The sequence below is a fragment of the Glossina fuscipes genome, unplaced genomic scaffold (assembly GCF_014805625.2).
Source record: "Glossina fuscipes isolate IAEA_lab_2018 unplaced genomic scaffold, Yale_Gfus_2 26, whole genome shotgun sequence".
Classification (NCBI taxonomy): domain Eukaryota; kingdom Metazoa; phylum Arthropoda; class Insecta; order Diptera; family Glossinidae; genus Glossina; species Glossina fuscipes.
The window spans coordinates 7,997,517-8,017,835 of NW_023998421.1; the positions used below are offsets into that span (position 1 = coordinate 7,997,517).

A 20,319-nucleotide genomic window follows, 5' to 3' on the forward strand; every position below is an offset into this window, starting at 1 on the left:
TTTGGCTCTCTTTACTCTTTATCTGAAAAGTATTCAACAGAAAAATTCCGATTTATTAACGTATCGTTGAAAAATTGTGTACGATTACGACATATCATTTCATTCATCGTTTCTTTTGTAAGCAACCGTTATGAGTAATATATTTAATAAATAAAATTAATATGTTTATTTACGCACTTTGCACTTTCTTCGCCGTAAGTTAATTATATATTCACCGCAATTCTTGCAAAGAGTTTTATGAATTACTTCCCGCGCTGTACTTAACCTTTTTATATATATATACTAACCTTGACCATGCATGATATAAAAGCACACACTTTGGCGTGCACTTTTTTGCATTCGTTAACTTGTGAAAATCCTTAAATTACTTTAAATAATAATTTAAACAAATACTTTTAAAGAACATTTATTTCGAATTTTTATTTAAGATGTCGGAGGTTTTAGTTGTTTTTTTTTTTGTTTTAATTTTCTCAATTTTACACATCATTCATTAATATTTATTTGATGAAATTACTTAAGTAAATGGTATTATATTAAAAAAGAACATTTATTAGAATGTGAGAGTAAATGTTTTTTATTTATTAAATCAAAGACTTTAATAACTTAATACTATGGCTATATGTTCAAAAAAAAAACTGTCGTTTATAACTTGCCGCTTAAAGCGCATCTTGAACACCCACCATCTTAATCGTATAGAAATATTGCCAATGTCATCATGTTTTTTTCGCATCAATTTAGACATTTTCCCAATTGAGTTTCAGAGGGCCTTGATAATAATAGAGAAACGATATTCTTCGCCTAAATCGGTCGGGAATCTCAAACTGATCAAAATTATTGTAAAATGTGTAGTACGCAGTATGAGAAACATTGCAACTATGTGAGTAAGCAGCACTGTACTTCCCTATCCTACTACGAATTATTTAGCGTTCAATGAAGACTTCTTTTTCAGGGTAAAATGAACTCCTACCTAGCGGCTGATTTATGTGCCTAAATATCGAGTAAGCTCGATCGTAATTTGATTGTGTTACTCGCCAGAAATTTTACGTCCGAAAGATTTTTCATCCAAGAGTAAGACAAACATATATTTTATCGACAGCTCGCCGTAACGAATCCATAATCCTCAACTATAGTGAGCTGTTTCGATATCGTGGCTAATAAGCCGGCTGCATATTACACAAGTATTTTATGGGAAATGCAACAGTTTTTATCGCACATGATAGTGAGCTTGACAATCAACCGTATGAAAGAATTTCCATTTTTGGACTTTGAATTGCAGAACTCAAGCTAGGATATAATCTCTAAGATTTTGTTATTTGATGATCATTTCTATTATGTTTTGCTATTTTGATTAAACTCATCCCCACAATATATGAGTTAATAATAGAAATATTTAAAGGTTGTTAATAAGATGCAGAAATTTCAATTAGAAATTCGAATCCTTTCCCACTAGAAGTGCGAATACAGCCCGCTCTACCTAAAACTTAGCTGTCAAAATGCATATTTTTTTGTCAACCAATCCATTGTCTGGATTGTGTTTTGTCCGTTACGCGAAACTAAGGTGTCAAAATGTGTTTTTGCTTCCCACACGAAAATGTTTGCTCCTCATTTTTGTTTTAATAGATAATAAGATATAAATATGGGTGAAGTAAAAATATTTCAGTTTAGTCCATTTTTGTACTACTAGGAACGATGAAGAATAATAAAATAAATTCTAAATTTATTTTTTTTTTTTGTTATTCTAAACAGTGAGAAAATTAATTGATACACTCAAAGAGAAAAGAAAAGCACAATTTACTTATGAAACAACAGCTTGGACTGTGATTTAATGGTGACAACTGCTTATGCTCTGGATAAATATGTCGAAAAACAATGTTTTTGACGGGGCGTAGAGATTTATTATATATATAATATTTTACATGCCTCTCCTGCATAACTCGAAATGTTGTAAGTGGAATCGAGACATCTTACATACCTACGAGCGTTTTTCAACATGTCCACAAATGAATTCTCCATTTGCCGGTGTATGAAATCTACCTGTGCATTTGATTATCTCGAAATTTTGGATTTTGATAATTTAAATATTGACGTTTGTAGCGTATAAGCTTCACTTGTTTAAAGGCTTTCTTTCAGCGCGTGCAAATGTAAAGAGCTGTCAGTGATTGATGGCGTTGCGTTTTTTCTACTTTAAACTGGATTAAATTGGAAGAAAATGCAGCTAAAGCTACGGAAATGATTAAGTTGGCTGGGAGTGAAAATACAATGGTATGTTATGAAACAGTTAGAACTGGATTTTGGACAAGAAATCCTCGTCTTGAAAATTATGCAATTCGTGCACGTCCCGCGTAAGCAATCCAGGAAGTGATCTTTATCTTGAACTGAGAATTTCTACCGCATTCAATCTATTCTCCAGACCTGGTCCCTTCAAATTACCACTTGCTCAGATCGATGCAGACGCATTTAGCAGATCAATGGTTCACAAAAGTTGACAGCTTGATGATAATTTCGCCTCGAAACTGACAAGTTTTCCGCGAGGATGTTCGTAAAGTATTCGATAAGCTGCAGAAGACCATAGATAATGAAGGTGGCTACTTCGATTATTAACTCGCCTAATAAGTGTGTTTTCAATTAATTTGAACACGATCAAAAAATATCGAGAATCTTTTTGTAGACTTAATACTAAGTTTCACTATAGGCTTGCTGACGAAGAAACGAAGCCTTCAATCTTGAAGGATATAAACACAAATACGGAACTGTACATATTTCCTTACGGAGATTATTGTCGAAAATGAACAGTGGGCTCATCTCAATATTTCAATATCGATATGAACTCAGAGTTTTGCTATCACAGCGAACCTCATCTGACTGGTAAATCGCTCGCAGATTTATTATATAATAAATTATTTTTGTATATATTTTGAACTTTTAAGAAAAATCAAAGCTTTTTTGTTGGCTTCCAAAAGTTTTTCGAAAACGTAATCCATAAGTGATGGGTGTGTAAAAATTCGCCTCAAGTTTAGTATAACCTCAGTTTTTGTTATGAAACAACGCATTACCTCATGGGATTATAGCTTATTATTCGACAAAGTGTGTGGATTTAAAGTGCAAATGCAACAATTCGTAGATTTTATTTTGTGACTTAAAGTTATTGGACAGTTGTTTTAATACTTGTAAATACAGTTACATAAATATTTTGTATAGTTATGGTAAATGAAGCAGCATGACATATCTATATGCTGTTTACTTATTTGATGTAACATATATTTACTTACTTAATGTTTTGAAATGCTAAATTTAATGCTTTGATAAAAAAAAAAAAGAAATTAAAATGAGTTACATAAATGCTTTAGTCAAACAAGTCCAGTCATGTGAAATTCAATTTTATTGTTATCTATCTATTCTACTGTTACATATTTCGAAAGTATCTCCCCATGCGATTGAGTTTTGTTTAAGTGTATTGAGATGAAACGTTCGTTGAAATTTCGTGACAACATGTTCACTTTTCTTTTTTCAAAACATTGTAATAACCAAAGAAAGTAAGAAAATTGTAGTTGAATCTTTTCTACGGCCAGTGCTTAAAAAAGGTCCTAAAAAATCAAGCTTCAACAGCCTGAAATTTTAGGTGAGCCTGGCGGACTTTTCCCGTTTTTCCACAGACACTGCACTCCGCGGTTACCCATCCCGTATACTTGAAGATCATTGCTCTTGTATCCTTTTTTATGCACACAAGCACAAGCTCCGATTTTTGGTTTTCGCAAAAAAGGGATGTTGTGCTCTACATGTGCTCTTTCGCCTTTTTCCAGCATCAATTTGCGAGTAAAATCTTGCAATAGTGTTATGTAAATTGGAAACCGGTGTTGTCATATGCACGGCCAGAGGAAAGTTTACCACAAACTAAATTTTGCACAGACATTACGCAGACGGACAAAGGGACGGACACTGATTAAGAATTTTATGCTGATCGAGTAGGATCTCTGAAGCTCTCTTCTGGAACAAAACGAATATACACATACTCTCCAGTGCTGAGATAAGACGAGTTTTTCTTTTTTGTACAACTGCCCAGGAGATGTTGAGAAATTTATAAAAGTACGATAGGAAAAATACTTGGTAAAGGTGATAAGTCGAACGAACGGGTTATCGGGTTATAGCGCCACCCGTATACGACACCCAGAGGAACTTGAGATAAATCCATCTTTTATTGTGCCGAGGGATTCCGAATCACTTTCGTGAATCTGAAGCTTGTCTGTCTGTTATGGTTCCTTGCGTTTAAGCTACAGTTGGTACTTTTCGAGATATTTTATTACCTAAGTTTTTTACTCCAACAAAGCAAGTGTAAATCGTATGTTCACTTACATATAAACACATACAATCGAATCACACTTTAACTACAAGATGCGAGATGCAAATGTATTCATTGTGCTCAATGCTTTAGTTACAAGAATTATAAAATTCAACTCAATTAAAGTAAAACTTCTCAGAAGTTTTTCGCGTTAAAATTTTTTTACATAGTTTGGGGGGAAAGAAGAAATTAGAGAAGAGAAAAAGTACATAAGAAAGGAAATAGATATTTTTTTGCGCTTATTCGTGCCTTGCCCTAATTAAAAACGATAAAAGGTGAAGTTTCAAATTGAAGTGTTCATCTTGCTGAAGTCTTAGAACGAATTGTGCACATAGAGTAAATAGATTCTATTTATATATACACATGTAAAACAAACTATTAGTAATAATAAATAAAATAGGAAACAAAAAATTGTATCACATATGAATTTCTTAAATAAACTATATAGTTAATTATACCTATGAAAATATTCAACAAAAAAAACATTTTACTTTACACAAAAAAATAAAAATAATTTAAGCTAAAAATATTTTAGCAATGATTAAAGTAATGGAAGTGGCAGCCATTTTGTTGAGATCATGTTTGTGGGCAGCGTTGCATTTATCGCTTAAGCAATCCTGACAAAATATTCGACGCACATTCTTTTCAATAATTTCAGTATTGCAATGATCCAAAGGATCCGACTTGTTCGTGTAGTAACAGAAACGTTTAGTGACCGTTTTACCATTCACTGAAAGAAAGGAAAAGAGAAAAAAATATCAATGAAATTGCATATCTATGCTCCGATTCGTACAGTATTTCTTTACATATACCGGATGACTTAAGCTAGTCTGCCCGTCTGCATTTTGTCCTTGTACTTTTGTGTTCAACGTACCACAAGTCACAATTTTTGAGATATTTTGGTGAAGTCCAAGGATAATCCGTAGTGAAAATGGCCTCGACCGGACAATGTTCACGATTATTCCTCGTACAACAACTAATTTTGGGTAACCCTTATTTGCGACAAAAATTGCTGAGTAGGAGCATTACCGTATTCTAAGTCATGTGGCTCGGATGAGGCAAGTTTTTGAATCCTTTTTCCGAAAGCTAAACCTTCATATGGTAAAGAGATCTAAGTTTCAATATTTCATAGTGAAAATTCGTTGGTAATCGTAACTTGACATAAAAATTAACTTTACTAAATTTGGATCTGGTAGGTATATATTTTGCATGCAACCACATATAAGAGTCTTCATGAAAACTGCAATCTCTATTTAGCAAAAACGTACTTTATGATGAAGTCTTCTTCGTGATAGTATTTTCACATCAAAATTAATTCCATCAAATTTCGATCAGGTCAGTCTTTTTCTTTGATCTCCTGATAGGAAAAGAGCTCTGATAAGGTGTATAATTTTTAGCATTTTAAAATGAAAATAGGTGAAGAAGAACAAGCACTTTGAGAAGAAAATTAGTTTTGCTAAAGTCGAAGGACTTCAGATCACTTTTTTGAAACTTTTCCGTATAAGGATTCTTATGAAAAGGGCGCTTCTACATGGAAACCAAATGCAACGTTTGTTTTTCTATCATGAAAATAAATGAAAAAAAGCAAAGTGATGCGTAATGTTCAAAGATCGTCCTCGCGCTACCATAATATTATTAGTTGTTTTAAAAATACGGGCGATCCTAGGCCTTACGCGGTTGCAACTATTGAAGGAATGAACAGCAAAAATGCTTAAAAAAGTAAACGTTTATCTAAAGTCACTGCACCCATCTCTGAGGTCGTGAAGAATAAATTTCCCTGATTGTGAATAATCGCTTATAGCTATAATGATTTGTAAGCAGTGACCAATGATTCAAGGGAAGTTTGTGTCGTGAGGTTATTATTTGATACAGTCCTTGCAGAAGTTTGTAAATGATTTCAGTTAGTGCCCGAACTGGACTTTAAACGGATAAGATCACTTTTCAATAATCATGAACGTAGTTTGATTTAATATTGATGCAGATCTTCTGGTATATTACCGCGAAAAATATGGACAGTTCATCTTAATATTGTGTTGGAATCAGTAATTGAAACATATTCAATATTGCGATTACTATTATTTTCGATGTTTTCGATGGAGTTGCATATAAAAAGTTCTCTACATTGAACGTACGTTTCTTGTTAATCCGGAAAATAGACGCTTTCTTCTTACTTTTTCAACAACTTACTTTCTTCTATAGTCTTACGGCAAACCGCTCGCTCGTGTTCTGAATGAATGGTGCTATTGCAAACACGTATCACACTTAGATTGCGCTCAGCTAGCAAATCTGTAGGTATATTACTCTCTTTGAATTCAGTATCGCAGAAATCCTCGGCTCCATTAGTGTCGGAACTACAATGCCAACATTGTAGGTGCTTGTAGCCTGCTCCTAAAAAATATAAAATTCTCTAATTAATCGCATTCATCATTCATCGCATATGAAATAGGCTGGCGTGTGGGTGTCATGTCTTTGTTTAATAAATCATTTGTTTTCTCCGACTGAAGATTACTTAAAACTATATATCATTCACGTTATTTATAATCTAAGAATAATTATGGTATTTTTAGATCGCCGCAAACATTCCGACTTGTTTAGTTTCGCCTTCACATGACCTCACAGTCATAACAACTTAAAATATCAAATAATCAGATCCAGCGATTGTGAAACATCTTCATAACCATGAAATTTATTCATTAGTCGCTGGATTTGTTTGTCGTTTTTCGCGCTAACACATAACTAATCTTAGTTCTTCCTTGATAGGAGAAGAATTTCATTATTTAAGCAGAATTACGCACAATTTCAGTCTCTTCATTCATTTTGAAAATTTGCCGACAAGAATTTCCAATGATCAATAAAAGATTTTCTAAATTATAAATTAGCAAACGGAATGACAATAAACTTCTCTGAGAGCTTGATCAACCTAACCAAGAAGGATTGACAAATCGGGCGTAGTTTTAATGTAAAACACGCCCTTTATCTTTTGAACATACCAGCTATCGATGATTTAAAATGTAGTCTTTTTACGCCGTTGCTGTATTTTTCATCATATCCGCAATTACTAACTTCAATGCGTTACCTATAATCGAATAAAAAATTTCCTGTCTGCATACATCTATTAAAGCGTCCCGCTGACAACTAATTGCATTCAAATTACAAGGAAAGGCGGGCATAGGCGATATGTGCAAAATTAAAAGAAGGACACAAGCTAAATATAATGACATTGAAGTGACATACGCAAAACTCCTCTCTCACCCTCATAACTAACTGTCTCGTCGCATGTTATGTCTATGAACGTAATATAATCGCACAAAGTGAACTGATTTTTGTCATTATTGTTAATACATGTGTTGTTGATGTTTTTTTTTTTTTTCTCTTATATTTTCTCTGACTTCGTCTAAGCGACGTCTGCATGGCGCCAAATTACAAGCAATGTCTATAAATTGATGACGACGATGATGACAGGAATCACAGAAACGTGATGTTAGTGATGTAATGGTTAGGCGCGAAAAAATACAAGAAAATTCTGGTAGAGTGTAAAGGACGTAATGATAATTTCGGAAACCGCACAAAATTAAGTTATGTAGATATTATAGGCGAAATGCTTTTAATTGTTATTCGATGATGTAATGCTTTCAATACTTTACGACTGTTGTTGTTTTCTGCGATACGAGGACATAACATTCAACAATGCTATAGTGTAACTCTTTGACAAATAGCGTAAGTACGTAGACAAGGGGACGTGCCTGAGTCAAACATATCTTAACGTTAGCGATATTTCGATTTCTATCCAATACTAACCTACTACCTTAAAAAGTTGAAACTTTGACAAAACTATACTAAAAATGTTGACTTATTATTATTGAAAATTGCAAGAGATTTTTAAACTTTAAATTATAACTTAGTTCCTTTAAACTTACTCGTTATCTCTCTTTCTCTCTCTCTAACTTCTATGCATAATAAAAGCTTCTAATTAAGGTGTTGAGGTGGAAGTATGAGACGGAAGTATCATTTTACACAGAGTAGCTGCTCTTTAATTATATTGCAATTATTTACTGTTGTACTTTAGAAAAAAATAATGATAATGAGGTAAAAATACCGTTCATTATACAGTTATGCTTTGAATATTCGTTAGGAAAACGAAACTCATTTTCATACCGATTGTAAATTTAAATGAACACTTTAGCTTCTAATTACGACAATCGGCTGTAAAGAGTAGCTTATACGAAGCGAGCAATTCGAAAATGACAAACTAGGAAAAATGTTTCCCCATTGGGGGGAACATCACTGGGACAACATTTTTTTGGATAGGGAGGAAAGGTAATAAAACAATGCTATTCAAGGAAGTTTTTAAACTTATATTTACGTAAGAACACTATAGTGGGCCTTGGTCCACCATTAAATACCACTAGATACCCTACACAACCCTATTGTTCACATAACAACTTTTCAAAATTAGGCCTTATGTGAAAAGGGGTCAAAGAAACGTTCGTTGCGAGCCATTTAGTATCGGTCATCTCTACACCGAAATGCGTGGGCATACCAAATTTCATAGAAATGTTTCAAAAATTGCATGGGCAGATATCAAGCGGACAGATGCACACACGTGCAGACAAAAAAGTTGTGTCCTGTTGGTTGAACACAGAAATAGATGGGCAGGTGTTAGACGGGCAGACAAAAGAACACAAATGCTAGACAAGTAGAAGGACAGACGGGAAGATGATATTACGTCGATTCAGAAATGATTCCGAATCGTTATAATAAAAGGCGACACTATCCTAAGCCGTTCGAGGTGTTGCATACATCTGCTATACACCAGGTGGTGTGGAATAGAACTCACAAGTGTAATAATAAAAATATTTTGAAAAAGTGCGTAAGTTATTTGCTGAAGCTATATTCGTGTGTAACGGTTAAAAGGTATGTGTAGTAAAGTGCATAATTTACATTCCGCCTTACGGAGAATTAAATCTGTGTGCTATACTGGAATCCTGACCAACGCACTATGCAGTCTACGTATGGTTTCGTTACTTTTAAGTGGAAAATTTCATTTAAATTTTATGCAAAGGCATTACAGGGCGTATGAGCTTTAATTTATTTATTTCAATGAAAGTTACTAAAGGAAGGAAGGAAAGAATAAAAAGCATATTCAAGTATAACCTTGAAATTGTTACCAAAAATGGAGGTAAAGGTGCGAATAAAGCGTTTAGTTGCTATAAACAAGCTGCTGGTTGGTAACATCTTTCAGTTGACTAATCAGTTGATTGTACATTGCTTAGTTCATCAGCAACGCTCGAGCGTTACAAAGAGTTTTTGTTTTTTATGCTACATACAGATAAATTCCAATAGGGAGATTGGGATAAAAGAGTGATAGAAATTTTGACGTAAAAACCCAATTGGATTATTATACATAATTAGATGTGCATTGACTAAGTTTTACAAGTCGACAACAACAACTCGATAGGCGTACACAGACGTTACCATCAATTTCATTCAATAAGGCTTGCGAATCAGTAGCGGCATCTGTCAATTTCATTCAAAAAGCTAATATGTATACCTTCCTCAAGTGAAGGTAACGCTATTAAGAGTAATCGGTTTTCATTCGTTTATAACGCGTATGCAAATGGTAAGAATTCTTGTCGTGTGACATGACAGAGGAATATATTCCAATACACATTTAAACACATTTATTTGCGATATATTAATATCGAAAATCATACGATCAGCGTTTAATAAAGCCAACTGCAGACCTAGCTGATAAAAGACTTATTACCAAAGAACTCGTCAAGGTCAAGACTTCTCTAGTGTATGTGGCTCAATGAAATATTATGTTCTTTGTAAACTTATGGTTAAAAATGAAAATTTTTTACATATATTTAAACTTAAATTAATGCTAAAATGTCAATAAGAAAACCCTTTAGGCAAGTTAATTAAACCTGTTTGAAGCTTAAAGGAAACACATTCAGCATTGATGTAAATAAACAGTTTAACATCATCCGCATACACAAAGGCATGGGATGGTTCAATCGCAGACAGTACGCTGTTGATATATGTATATAATATCGGCTCCAGGTGGTTGAGGAGCATCAGAGAAAACCGCAAACGACTTAGATAATACTCTCGACTGTTTTTTAAGAAGATACGAACACATTCATTTCAAGATAGTTGGAGGGAAACACAACAATAACAATCTAAAGGTCAATAAAATAAGGCCTTAGTCGTATTATGACCTCTATGTAGATGACATTTGTCTGCAATCCATAGAAGAAAACTTGAAAGGCTTAACTTGATATCATGTTGATCTCTGCAATGTTTTGAATTAACTCAGTCCATTCAGAGATCTGATATGTTAATTTGCAAGCCCTCACTCCGCGAACATGGTTGACACTTGGGATATATATATAGAAATAAACAAACGTAAATGTAGTGATGACTTTGGCCTTCAAAGAGAGATTATTGGGGAATACAAACAAAAATTCCTTCGAATGCGAATGTCAAACTTTTTACACTTAATGTCATTTATATGAATGTATTTTAAGTAGAAAAATGATAAATTTAAAGGAACGCAACAAAGGGCAACCCTTGATAGTTCTTCTTATTAAAGGCAATTTTTATAAGAAGAAGAAAAATATTATGCAATTTTTACGATTGTTTGTTTAAAGTGAATGCAAAATTTCATAAGAAAATAATTCAGGTCATTATGTCAATGTAAAGTAAAAGCAAATTTACATTACAATAATGTTTGGCTGGCGCGTACGCTACTATACTATAGATTACTTGTCACGATGTAGTGCCAACACAAAATATGACAAGACACGCCTTAATTGTCAAGGTATTGGATGAGCGCAAATAGATCAAACAATTACAAACATGTACGTAGACGTTTGAATTTAAAGAAAGCGCATATAATGTCTAAGGTATCTATCCATTTATTCCCCAAAGTTGTTCACGTATGCAACGGCACATGCATATCTTTGATTTATAATTGCTTTTTCATTTATCTTAAGAGAAAGGTGCGGTTTAATTGGATATAGAAAGAAAAGTAAATTAGAATTATTCCCGCTTGCCCATGTATGCGTTCAATTTATTTTATTTAAATTATCAATAAATTGAAAATGTTCTTTCATGTATAAAAAATAAAAAAAAACAAAATATCGATGGTGGTCGGGTGGTATCGCATGCGTCTTTTTCTTAACAAATTGCTTACAGTATTTATTTACGCCGCATGATATATTTTCTTTATTAATACAACTAGCCTGCCGTGTTTAAATATCATTTAGTTTAATTTTTCTTCTTTTTTTTCTCTACGCTCGTCATACAATTAACTTAAATAGTTTTACAAACTTATGATAATCGTTAGTTTTTATAACCTGTTGAATGAATAAATAAATTTAAAAAAAAAAAAGAGAGAGGGGAGAATAAGGGTGAGAAACTGAAGTTAGAGACCGAATTAAGTTCCGGCTTGCTTGCTAATTGAAAGAAGGGCGTAGAGTGATAAACAGATTTTCGTTTTAAATTTTTTTTTTTTAAATCTATTTTCGTATTGGTTCAAGGGAAGCTTTGTGCTTCTAGAATAGATAAGAAAAAAATCATTACCTGGGAGGAAAACTTCCTTCTCATCTACAGTGCCCTAAATGAATGGCCTTGGATATGTAAGGAGGAAAGGTAAAGAAGATAATAAATTTTTACTTGAAATTCTATGCAGTTACTGCGTCGCTGCGAACAGACAATGTGTATCAAGCCCCCTAACTTAGTGTTTGTAGAAAGTGTTTGTGTTTATTTAAAAGCGTTTCCAATGAGAAATAAGGAGTGGCCGCAGATTGATCGATCATTATCTTCTATGTCCGAGTAGTGTTCAAGACGGGTATAAAGCCTATGAATCGGCTACGAGCTTTGAGAAATTTGAAAAAATAAAGTTGGAAAAGCCTATAGCTTGCTCAGGTTAAATGATCAATTTCTTAGTAGTTATGAGTAATAGAGTTGCTGTAATTTTGAGCCTGATGTCCTTACTTACCCAATGCAAATAGAAAAATATATTAACTAACATGTTTTCAATAAGTAAACAAACAGAGGCCTACAGTAGAGTCGATATTGTTGTCAAGGTTATAGTTTATGGAATATCCAATACAAAGAAGTGCTTAGTAGGACTTTTCTTTAAATTTGTTGATTTAGTTTGTTGTTGGTTAAAGTAAAGAGTAAATTTGTTCATTCCTCTGAAATATTTTTCATACGATATCTATGTATCACGCGCTTAGTGTGAATGCCACTTAACCTTAAGCGTATATAATATGTTAGAAAATTGAATTCGGCTGTGAACGAATTTTTTATACCCAAGACTTTTCTTCATCTTAAGAAAAATTAGAAAATACGAAAGAATTAAACTTTCATATTCTGTAGTATTGGATGGATTTGGGTAAAATGTGGAGAGTTTTGTCGTGTATTTAATGTGGTACATACAGTCATGAGCAGGAAGCCCAAAAACCCGTGGTCTTCTCAGTTTATCTTTCGCTGTAGATGTGTCCTTAAATCAATTTGGCTCATTTTGAATACCGAACAGCATGCACGATTTTCCAAAGCCTTTGCCTGTAGCGATAGCTTCAGGTGTATGCGCCAAGGCGTATGTTTACTACAGACTATACACATACGGTGGACATATATACTTTAAAGGGTCTCGGAAACTCTCTTCAGGGTGTTGCAAATGTTGTGAAGAGATGAATATACACACATCTTTCGTTGGTGACTATGAAAGTAATTTTTTGGTCATATATCAATATGTTTCATGTCAATATTTCAACAAAATAAAAATGTTCGTCTGCTTTATATATTACACTTTTGCATATATTGGAGAATTAAAAATTTTTATTGTGTTATTTTTGTTCTAAATTCAATTGTATTCGAGATCAAGGCCAATATCTTGTTGATTACCTTTCTGTGTATGTTAATTGTACGATACTTGTTTATAGATATCGAATGGAAAATCTATCGAAACGTTCTAATTATATCATATGCACCCTACACAACTTTCTATATTAACTTTATGCGGATGTATGTCATAAACAAAAAGCGACTTGGATAGACCAACTCTTTAATATAAATATCAATTTAGAAGCACTTTCCGAGTCTTATAGGGCATTTGATGGTCGACACTGGACTTATAGTTGTGAACAAGATGAAATGATGAAATTTTCGTTTGCTTAGGCTTTTTAAACGGCTATCCATCGGCGGACCTTATTCTTTTGCAAATATTGCATGTAAACCGAAGCTGAGAAGAGATATTTTTTGAATTATTTGTTTGTTAAATCAATGTGCACCAAATTGGAATACTATACGTGCAGAAAGTCAACATGGCCATCCTGGCTGTCTTATCTATCATTAAGAATTCTTTGCTTGCCATTTGTGATAATTACGAACTCGGTGATCGATTTAGTACATGTCAATCTTTCGATGGCGGTTTTGAAAATTTAAAATATTAAATCGATTTGAGTATTAGTTGCTAGGAAGTCCAATGTTATAAAAACTTCTTTTTGTAATTGGTATGGATACAAAAATTTTTGAATAATACATAATAGACTAATGCAATGGCTAATGACTTTCGGTGAACTTCCTAGAATGGTTCCTCTTCCGGATCTGTAAGGTAAATGTTCGCTGCGTAGAAACTAATAGTTTGCCACATCTCTTTTGCCGCTAATAGGTGTCGCACGAGTTTTTCCCAACCAGGCATAATGTCAAACATCAAACAAAGTTTATTCGCCGGCGTGTTTTCTATCTTCTGCTACAACACGCTGTAGATATCGCGGATCGTCTTCATTCGTGAAGCGATGTGAAGTGAATCCAAAGCTAGTAAACGTAGTGAGTAACTTTGTCAATTTCGCTGCGTTTGCGCAAAGCTTCTTCATCTATATCTGATATTAAACGATCTGGCCATTTGCGAGCAGTGCCACAGTGAAAACAGCAAACAAAAAAATAACTCGTGACCTACGACGTCTCTTTGATGTTGCTCACACGGATGTTAATATTATTGCAATGGAGACAAAAGTTTAACAATCGAAAAATTATTATACCTGGCGACGGTTGCGGTACAAGGCTACATTATGTTTGCGCGGCCGCGTGTAATACTTAGAAGTGCTTGAGATAGATCCACCTTTTAATAAGCTTATTTCCGCGCTTGTCCGTCTGTCCGTCTGCGTTTTTTAGACACAACATACAGGCCGCAATTTTGGATATGTCTTAATCAAATTTTGTAAACTGATGTGTCGTAGCCCAAAAATGTACACGATTCAAAACGGATTGGATCGAAACGCTTTTTCGACAACTTTCCATATAACGCCTTATTTTGAAAAATCGGTGCATGAAAAACGATAAATCATGTATTTTGTTGTTTTTATTAAGAAAACTTGAAATTTGTTCTCTTTTTGAAACGAGTCTTTTCGTTCCTAATGGACGAAAGCAATGTTATGGTGATCTAAACCTTATTGCATGTGGTTGTCAGCTCCGTTCAGAGATGCCCTTAAATCATTTGGAAATTTTTTGCGCTCCACCACTCCACTACTACTTTGTTGTTGCCCGCATGAAATTGTCGATCCCGCAAAATACCTGCACACAAATACATATGTATGCGTGTGTTGCATTCGCATATGTATATAAATACATAAATGTATCTTTATATGTATACATTCTCTTGGGAAGTCGATCAAGCCATGTTTTGCCACTGCTGTCGTCTATTCTCCGCTTAAGTCACATATTAAGCCTTAAACTGAATATGTTCTGTACGCCCAATCCTCCTTACCGTTAAGCGGTCGTTGCTACTAAGGTTATCTCAATTTTCTTGATTTTGATTTTGCGCAACTCTACTACTTTTAGTAGTTGTATTATATAACAGCTTCCGTGATGCTTCTAAATTATAAGAATATTTTTTTCACTTCGCCCCCGTACTGGCGTGTGTTTTTTTTCTATTCGTGCCGAAAAAATTATTATATTATAGAAAATTCTATTCGATGTTCTTGTGGTATATAGAAGTAGAAGAAGCAAATAAAATATGATGACCGCACATAGCACAATGATGGTGACATAGCGAATTTGTCGACTTTGACCTCTAGACCGAGTACATCTTCGAGCTGTGGTTTTCAGAAGATGATATTGTAATCATATTACTAATCATGAAATTGTGTGGTGAAGAAATCTATATATGTGGGTCGTTAAGAATAATTTAATGCGACAGCTCTCTACTTTTTACGATGATGAACGGTGCCAAAAATTAGTCCTGGTGGTTTTAGGTTTGTCCAGTGAGGTTCGATTTACTTCATTAATTAATTTCGTTTCCTTTGATTAAAGTTCAATAGATTTCCCAAGAAGATTTCTCAATTAACATTTCAGTTCAAAGTCATCACAATTAGGAAAAGGGCAAGCAACGTTTTTGTCGATATCTTTTAAGGATATCAAAAATATTGTATCTGTCTTCAATGTCATGTGAAATGTTTATGTAAAGTTATTTCCTTTTACTATTTTTTAATATATTATCCGAAAAGGCTTACGGTCATCATGCTCAGTGTTCTTTAAGAAGCTGCGAAGCTTTCTTAAGCAGAACAAGAATTATCTTGAAATCACGCGCTACACTTAATTTGGGTCGTGAAATCATTCTTATGATAGACACAAATACACACACACACACATGCACACACACACACGCATACAAAAACGCACATACACAATTATATTTTGATTATATTTTGTGTACACCAAGATGTCCTATTTAGATTTATATATCCTTGATGTATGAGATAATTCTACGCAATTGCTTGTCCTCCTATTGCCATTTTAATCATAAACGAACTGAGGTTTCTATCAATGATGATATCAAACCAACTAACCTGGACTTTTGCAGACGATTGTTAAAAGGAATGAAGCGACGATTACTGCTTTAACAAATTTTGACATTTTTAGAAAATTGTTTGCAATGTTTGTTTATTTATTTATTTATTTGTTTTTGTTTTTAAAGAAATCCTTTATAATTTCACTTGGTATGGTAATCTTCTTAGTATTTCCTTTGCTTGGGACGTTAGAAATTTTATGTTTAATTTTAGCAAAGTAAGTGAAGTTTCTATTCAAATAAATTTACTTTCATTCTTTTCACTCTGCTTTTCCGTTATGACTTATTTAGCTTATTTTTTTTTTATTTACTTCGTTCTCAATATTTTATTCTTAAAGCAACGATGTAAATACTTTCTCAATTGAATGGCAACTAAATAATTTTGTGAGTTCTAGTCACCGAACAAGCTCAGCGGAAAATTCACTTTTCCTTTATTTTCTCAATATGCATTTCATACTCATATTACGCAGCATGCCCAACACATTACTGAGTAGTGTTGGCGGTATGACGTCGTTTGTTTATTTAACAATGAAATGTTACGTATGCGTAAACGTAAATTTCTGATTTCATAAAATAGGATTTACTTCCAAACCACATAGATATGTTAGTTCGTGTACGTACAAAAAGCTTTCAAGGATTTTCAGTCTAAATGGCGTCAAATTGTTCGTCCCCATTGATATGGATATGTGTGAATGTGTTAGTGTATTAGAGTTTTTACTTTGTCTTTACTATAATAGTATTTTACACTTCTTTTATTCCCTTATGCTTAGAACACTTCTTTTCAAGAGAGCGAAATGAAGTCGATTTTTATGTCAATATCATGCTTCTCTTTCATTTTTTCAACTTGACTCCCACGATATATACATTCGCTCACGGCCTTCACAATTTATTTATCTATTCTTTAAAAATATCAAATAATCAACAACAACAATCACGATGTGTAGAATTTATCGTTGAAAAGAAGATTAAAGATTCTTGTCTCTTTGTTTGAATCCTTCTCGGAATGTAAAATGCGATGCCTTTCCTCTTTGTTTTTAACACATTCACGCCTCTGAAATGGAGTCAATTTGCTTTACATTAACAATTGATTTTTGCCTGCAACAGTAAACTGATCAAAGCGATAATATTGCTATTACAACGCCTATGTAGCAAGTTAAACGGACTCGATTCGGAACATTAAGGTCGACGAAGCTTAATAGGTAAAAAGGCGAAACTCATAACCGAATCAATTTAACCATAAAAAGAAACACGATCGTTTCCGGTTCCTTAAGCAATAGTCTGTTTTCATATGGGGCGAAAAATTCAAATTTATCCCATGAGAGATCGGGCAAAGGAAAGGAACAAAATTTCCCTGGACAGACTCTATTAGATGTGACATTGATAGTAAGGTGACCAAGCAACGACATGAAAAGGAACGTCACTTTGACTAGATATTTTCGGAATTCTCCCGATGAACAGCACTACGAAAAAGATAGGATCAAAAGAAATAATAGCTACAATGCGCTCACTTAATTTAGACAGATCGATATAATTGTTGAATAACGAAAATACTTTTTCTCTACAAGAGTTGACTGATTGAGAACAATAAATCGTATTTGCGCCTACTTGCGTACTCGTTGATTTCCGTTGGTTACATTTACATAGTTACATAGTTACACGATTACACTCTAACTACGTTTATAACATTACTCGGTAGCCTTTCTAGTCAGCCATAGATAAATTAACATTTTAAATGTACAGTGACGATAATGCATTTACCTAATAGTCTACTATGTTGTATTTTTAAAAGTTCTTAGATATACGTTACACGCTCTTGTAACATCCAATTTGAATTGTTTCATGAAGATTTTTTCATATTAAAAAAAATTCTAATATTTTAAATAATTTATAATAAATTCTTGGAAGTTTAACAACGCTATGATTTTACTTGATTTACTAAGTTATAAAAAAATTTTGGGTGGAAAGGAAGACGAAGAAGATAAAGTCCGGTGTTTGTTAACAGAATTTTTCAAAATTTCTTCTTCATCGTCAAGTTAACAGCTTCACTGTTTGAAAGCATCAGTTACATTTTGAATTAGTTCAACAATTCTGTTAAGTTTGGCATTTCGGAATGTTTATTCGTTTATTTATTTCTGTAAATTAGTTTGTCATACGTTATTACGCGGTTTCCCCGATTTCTTTTTCGCAATTCTGTGTCATTTACACTAAATTCTTCCTTTTATAATAAGTTAAATAGATTTACTTATTAACATAATTGATGAATTTAATATTCATGACTATAATATAATAACAGAAAGCTCAAAATCGAAACTTTCATATGTATATTAACAGCAATTGCTTTACGTGCGTATAAAAAGCTTTTGTATAATTCTTTTTCTTGTAAACTTCCAGTTTGAGAATCATTGTGAATTCGTGAATAGACTGAAGAATAAAAAGAGATATGTAATTTTCAATTTTGTTTCATTCCATATTGCGCTTCAACTGTTTGAATGTATTTATAATAGCAATACTTTTGAAACTTTGAAGCGGGTGCTATTAAATTCAATTATTTTAATTTATCGAAATTGTCATGTATTTTTTTGCTTGAATCTCAATATTGCTGTTGTGTGTGCCAGTTACGTGTACGTGTACTTTTGTTTTGATTCTAAAGTAAAAATTGCCGACAATTAAAAAGAGGATCTGTAAAAGGTATACTATTTTTGTCTTTAGACTTTGTAAGTAGTCGGTTGCGCTGACGATGTAGCAATAACGATTGTGGCAAAGACTTTAGAGGAAATCACCGCTACAGCAAATAGAACCACCAACATGATTAAAAAGTGGCTGCAGTCGGTCGATTTAAGTCTGGCAGAAGACAAGACAGAAGCGGTATTAATAGCCTTAAGGAAGAAGTTTGAAAAAGGTCCAATAAACGTGGGAGATGTTAGAATGCAATCACAAGTCGCTGTAAAATGATCGACTTTTAATCTTTTAAACGGTGCTTGCAGTATGGCAAGGGGAGGGAGAAGGTAGCGGTCATAGAAAAGTCGTGGATGCGCTTGCTACCAAACTTGCAGGCAAGATCGTAGAGAATTGATAGCCGAAGTTGTAATTGCGACCATATTGTATACAAGAGGCATCCAAACAGCATACCGAGTCCGTGTGCTAAGCATTTGTGCCGTACATCGTACGGTGTCGAAAGATGCGGCATTGGTTATCGCTGGTATGATACCAATCTACCAGTGGGCAAAAGAACGCATTTGTAGAGGTGAACTTCACAGCTTGCTGGCTAATGTTGCCACGCAATGAGTAAGAAGCCGACTGGTGGAGGATTGGCAGGATTGGCTGAAATAGGGCGAGCAAGAGTAGATGGACGCACCGGCTAATACCAGATTTGCAACCCTAGTTTAATAGGCAGCATGATTTTTATTTAACATTATTAATAAGCGGCCATTGTTGTATCAAAACACGCTTACATAGGCTTGCAGTAGAGCAGGACCCATTTTGCAAGTGCATCGAAGACGCTGAACGCCTATTCTTTGTGTGTCCGAAATACCATGACGAACGACAGAGACTGCAGACACATAGACTTCGAAACTAAAATCTGCATCGGTCGGCAGTTTAGCAAGAAGTAGAAAAACATCTTTGGTAATCTAAGATAGGCAAGTGGATCGACTTAAGGGATTTTCGAATTGTTATTAATTCAAAGTTAGGTTGCACTGAACGAAAGTAATATTTTCAGTTTGCGAGTGGTCGAAGATTTACACAAAGATTTATAGATTTTTATATGTAATCTTTACCAAGAAGGTAAGAATACGTCTTGTCATTGATAAGCGGCACCATATGCAGTAACTTAATTTAACATCGCACGTACCAACGTTTCATGTATTCATAGCACAGGGGGGTCAAGCGACCTCTTTTCCAAAAGTTCAAATGTATTTTATAGTAACAGTAGATAGTGTACCATTGCCTTGTTGGGATTTTGAGTATAACTTTCAGTTAATAATTTCAATGTGTTTAGTCATTTAAAAGCTTATAAAAACATGCACATAATCAAACACACGAAATTGTCTATGCTTGCTTACGTATTTTTATATGTTGCATGACACGAGCACCCATGAATCAGCGTTATTTGATACAATATTTT

The 20,319-nt window shown here is 33.8% G+C and overlaps 1 protein-coding gene and 1 long non-coding RNA gene across 3 annotated transcripts; one reads left to right on the forward strand and one right to left on the reverse strand.

The window, feature by feature from the left end:
- Window positions 1-712: 712 nt before the first annotated feature.
- LOC119635487 lies at window positions 713-4,694 on the forward strand. Of its 2 annotated transcripts, none has more exons than XR_005247056.1 (2): window positions 713-877; window positions 937-4,694. It is a non-coding gene; the product is annotated as an uncharacterized LOC119635487 (long non-coding RNA). The 2 variants fall into 2 exon arrangements; XR_005247057.1 differs by having other exon boundaries at window positions 950-4,694.
- On the reverse strand, window positions 2,958-16,559 carry LOC119635486. Its single transcript, XM_038030304.1, has 3 exons — window positions 16,198-16,559; window positions 6,524-6,724; window positions 2,958-5,066 (listed from the first exon to the last, which is right to left on the reverse strand). The coding sequence occupies exons 1-3, from the start codon at window positions 16,262-16,264 to the stop codon at window positions 4,852-4,854; spliced, it is 483 nt and encodes a 160-aa protein (XP_037886232.1). The 5' UTR covers window positions 16,265-16,559; the 3' UTR covers window positions 2,958-4,851.
- Window positions 16,560-20,319: the final 3,760 nt, after the last annotated feature.

Excerpts from the sequence above, each read along its gene's own strand:
- LOC119635486 (XM_038030304.1), bottom strand. The coding sequence starts at position 16,264 with ATGTCAAAATTTGTTAAAGCAGTAATCGTCGCTTCATTCCTTTTAACA. Across the intron at positions 6,725-16,197 it reads AATCGTCTGCAAAAGTCCAG|GAGCAGGCTACAAGCACCTA; the intron begins GTTAGTTGGTTT and ends TATATTTTTTAG. Across the intron at positions 5,067-6,523 it reads CCGTAAGACTATAGAAGAAA|TGAATGGTAAAACGGTCACT; the intron begins GTAAGTTGTTGA and ends CCTTTCTTTCAG.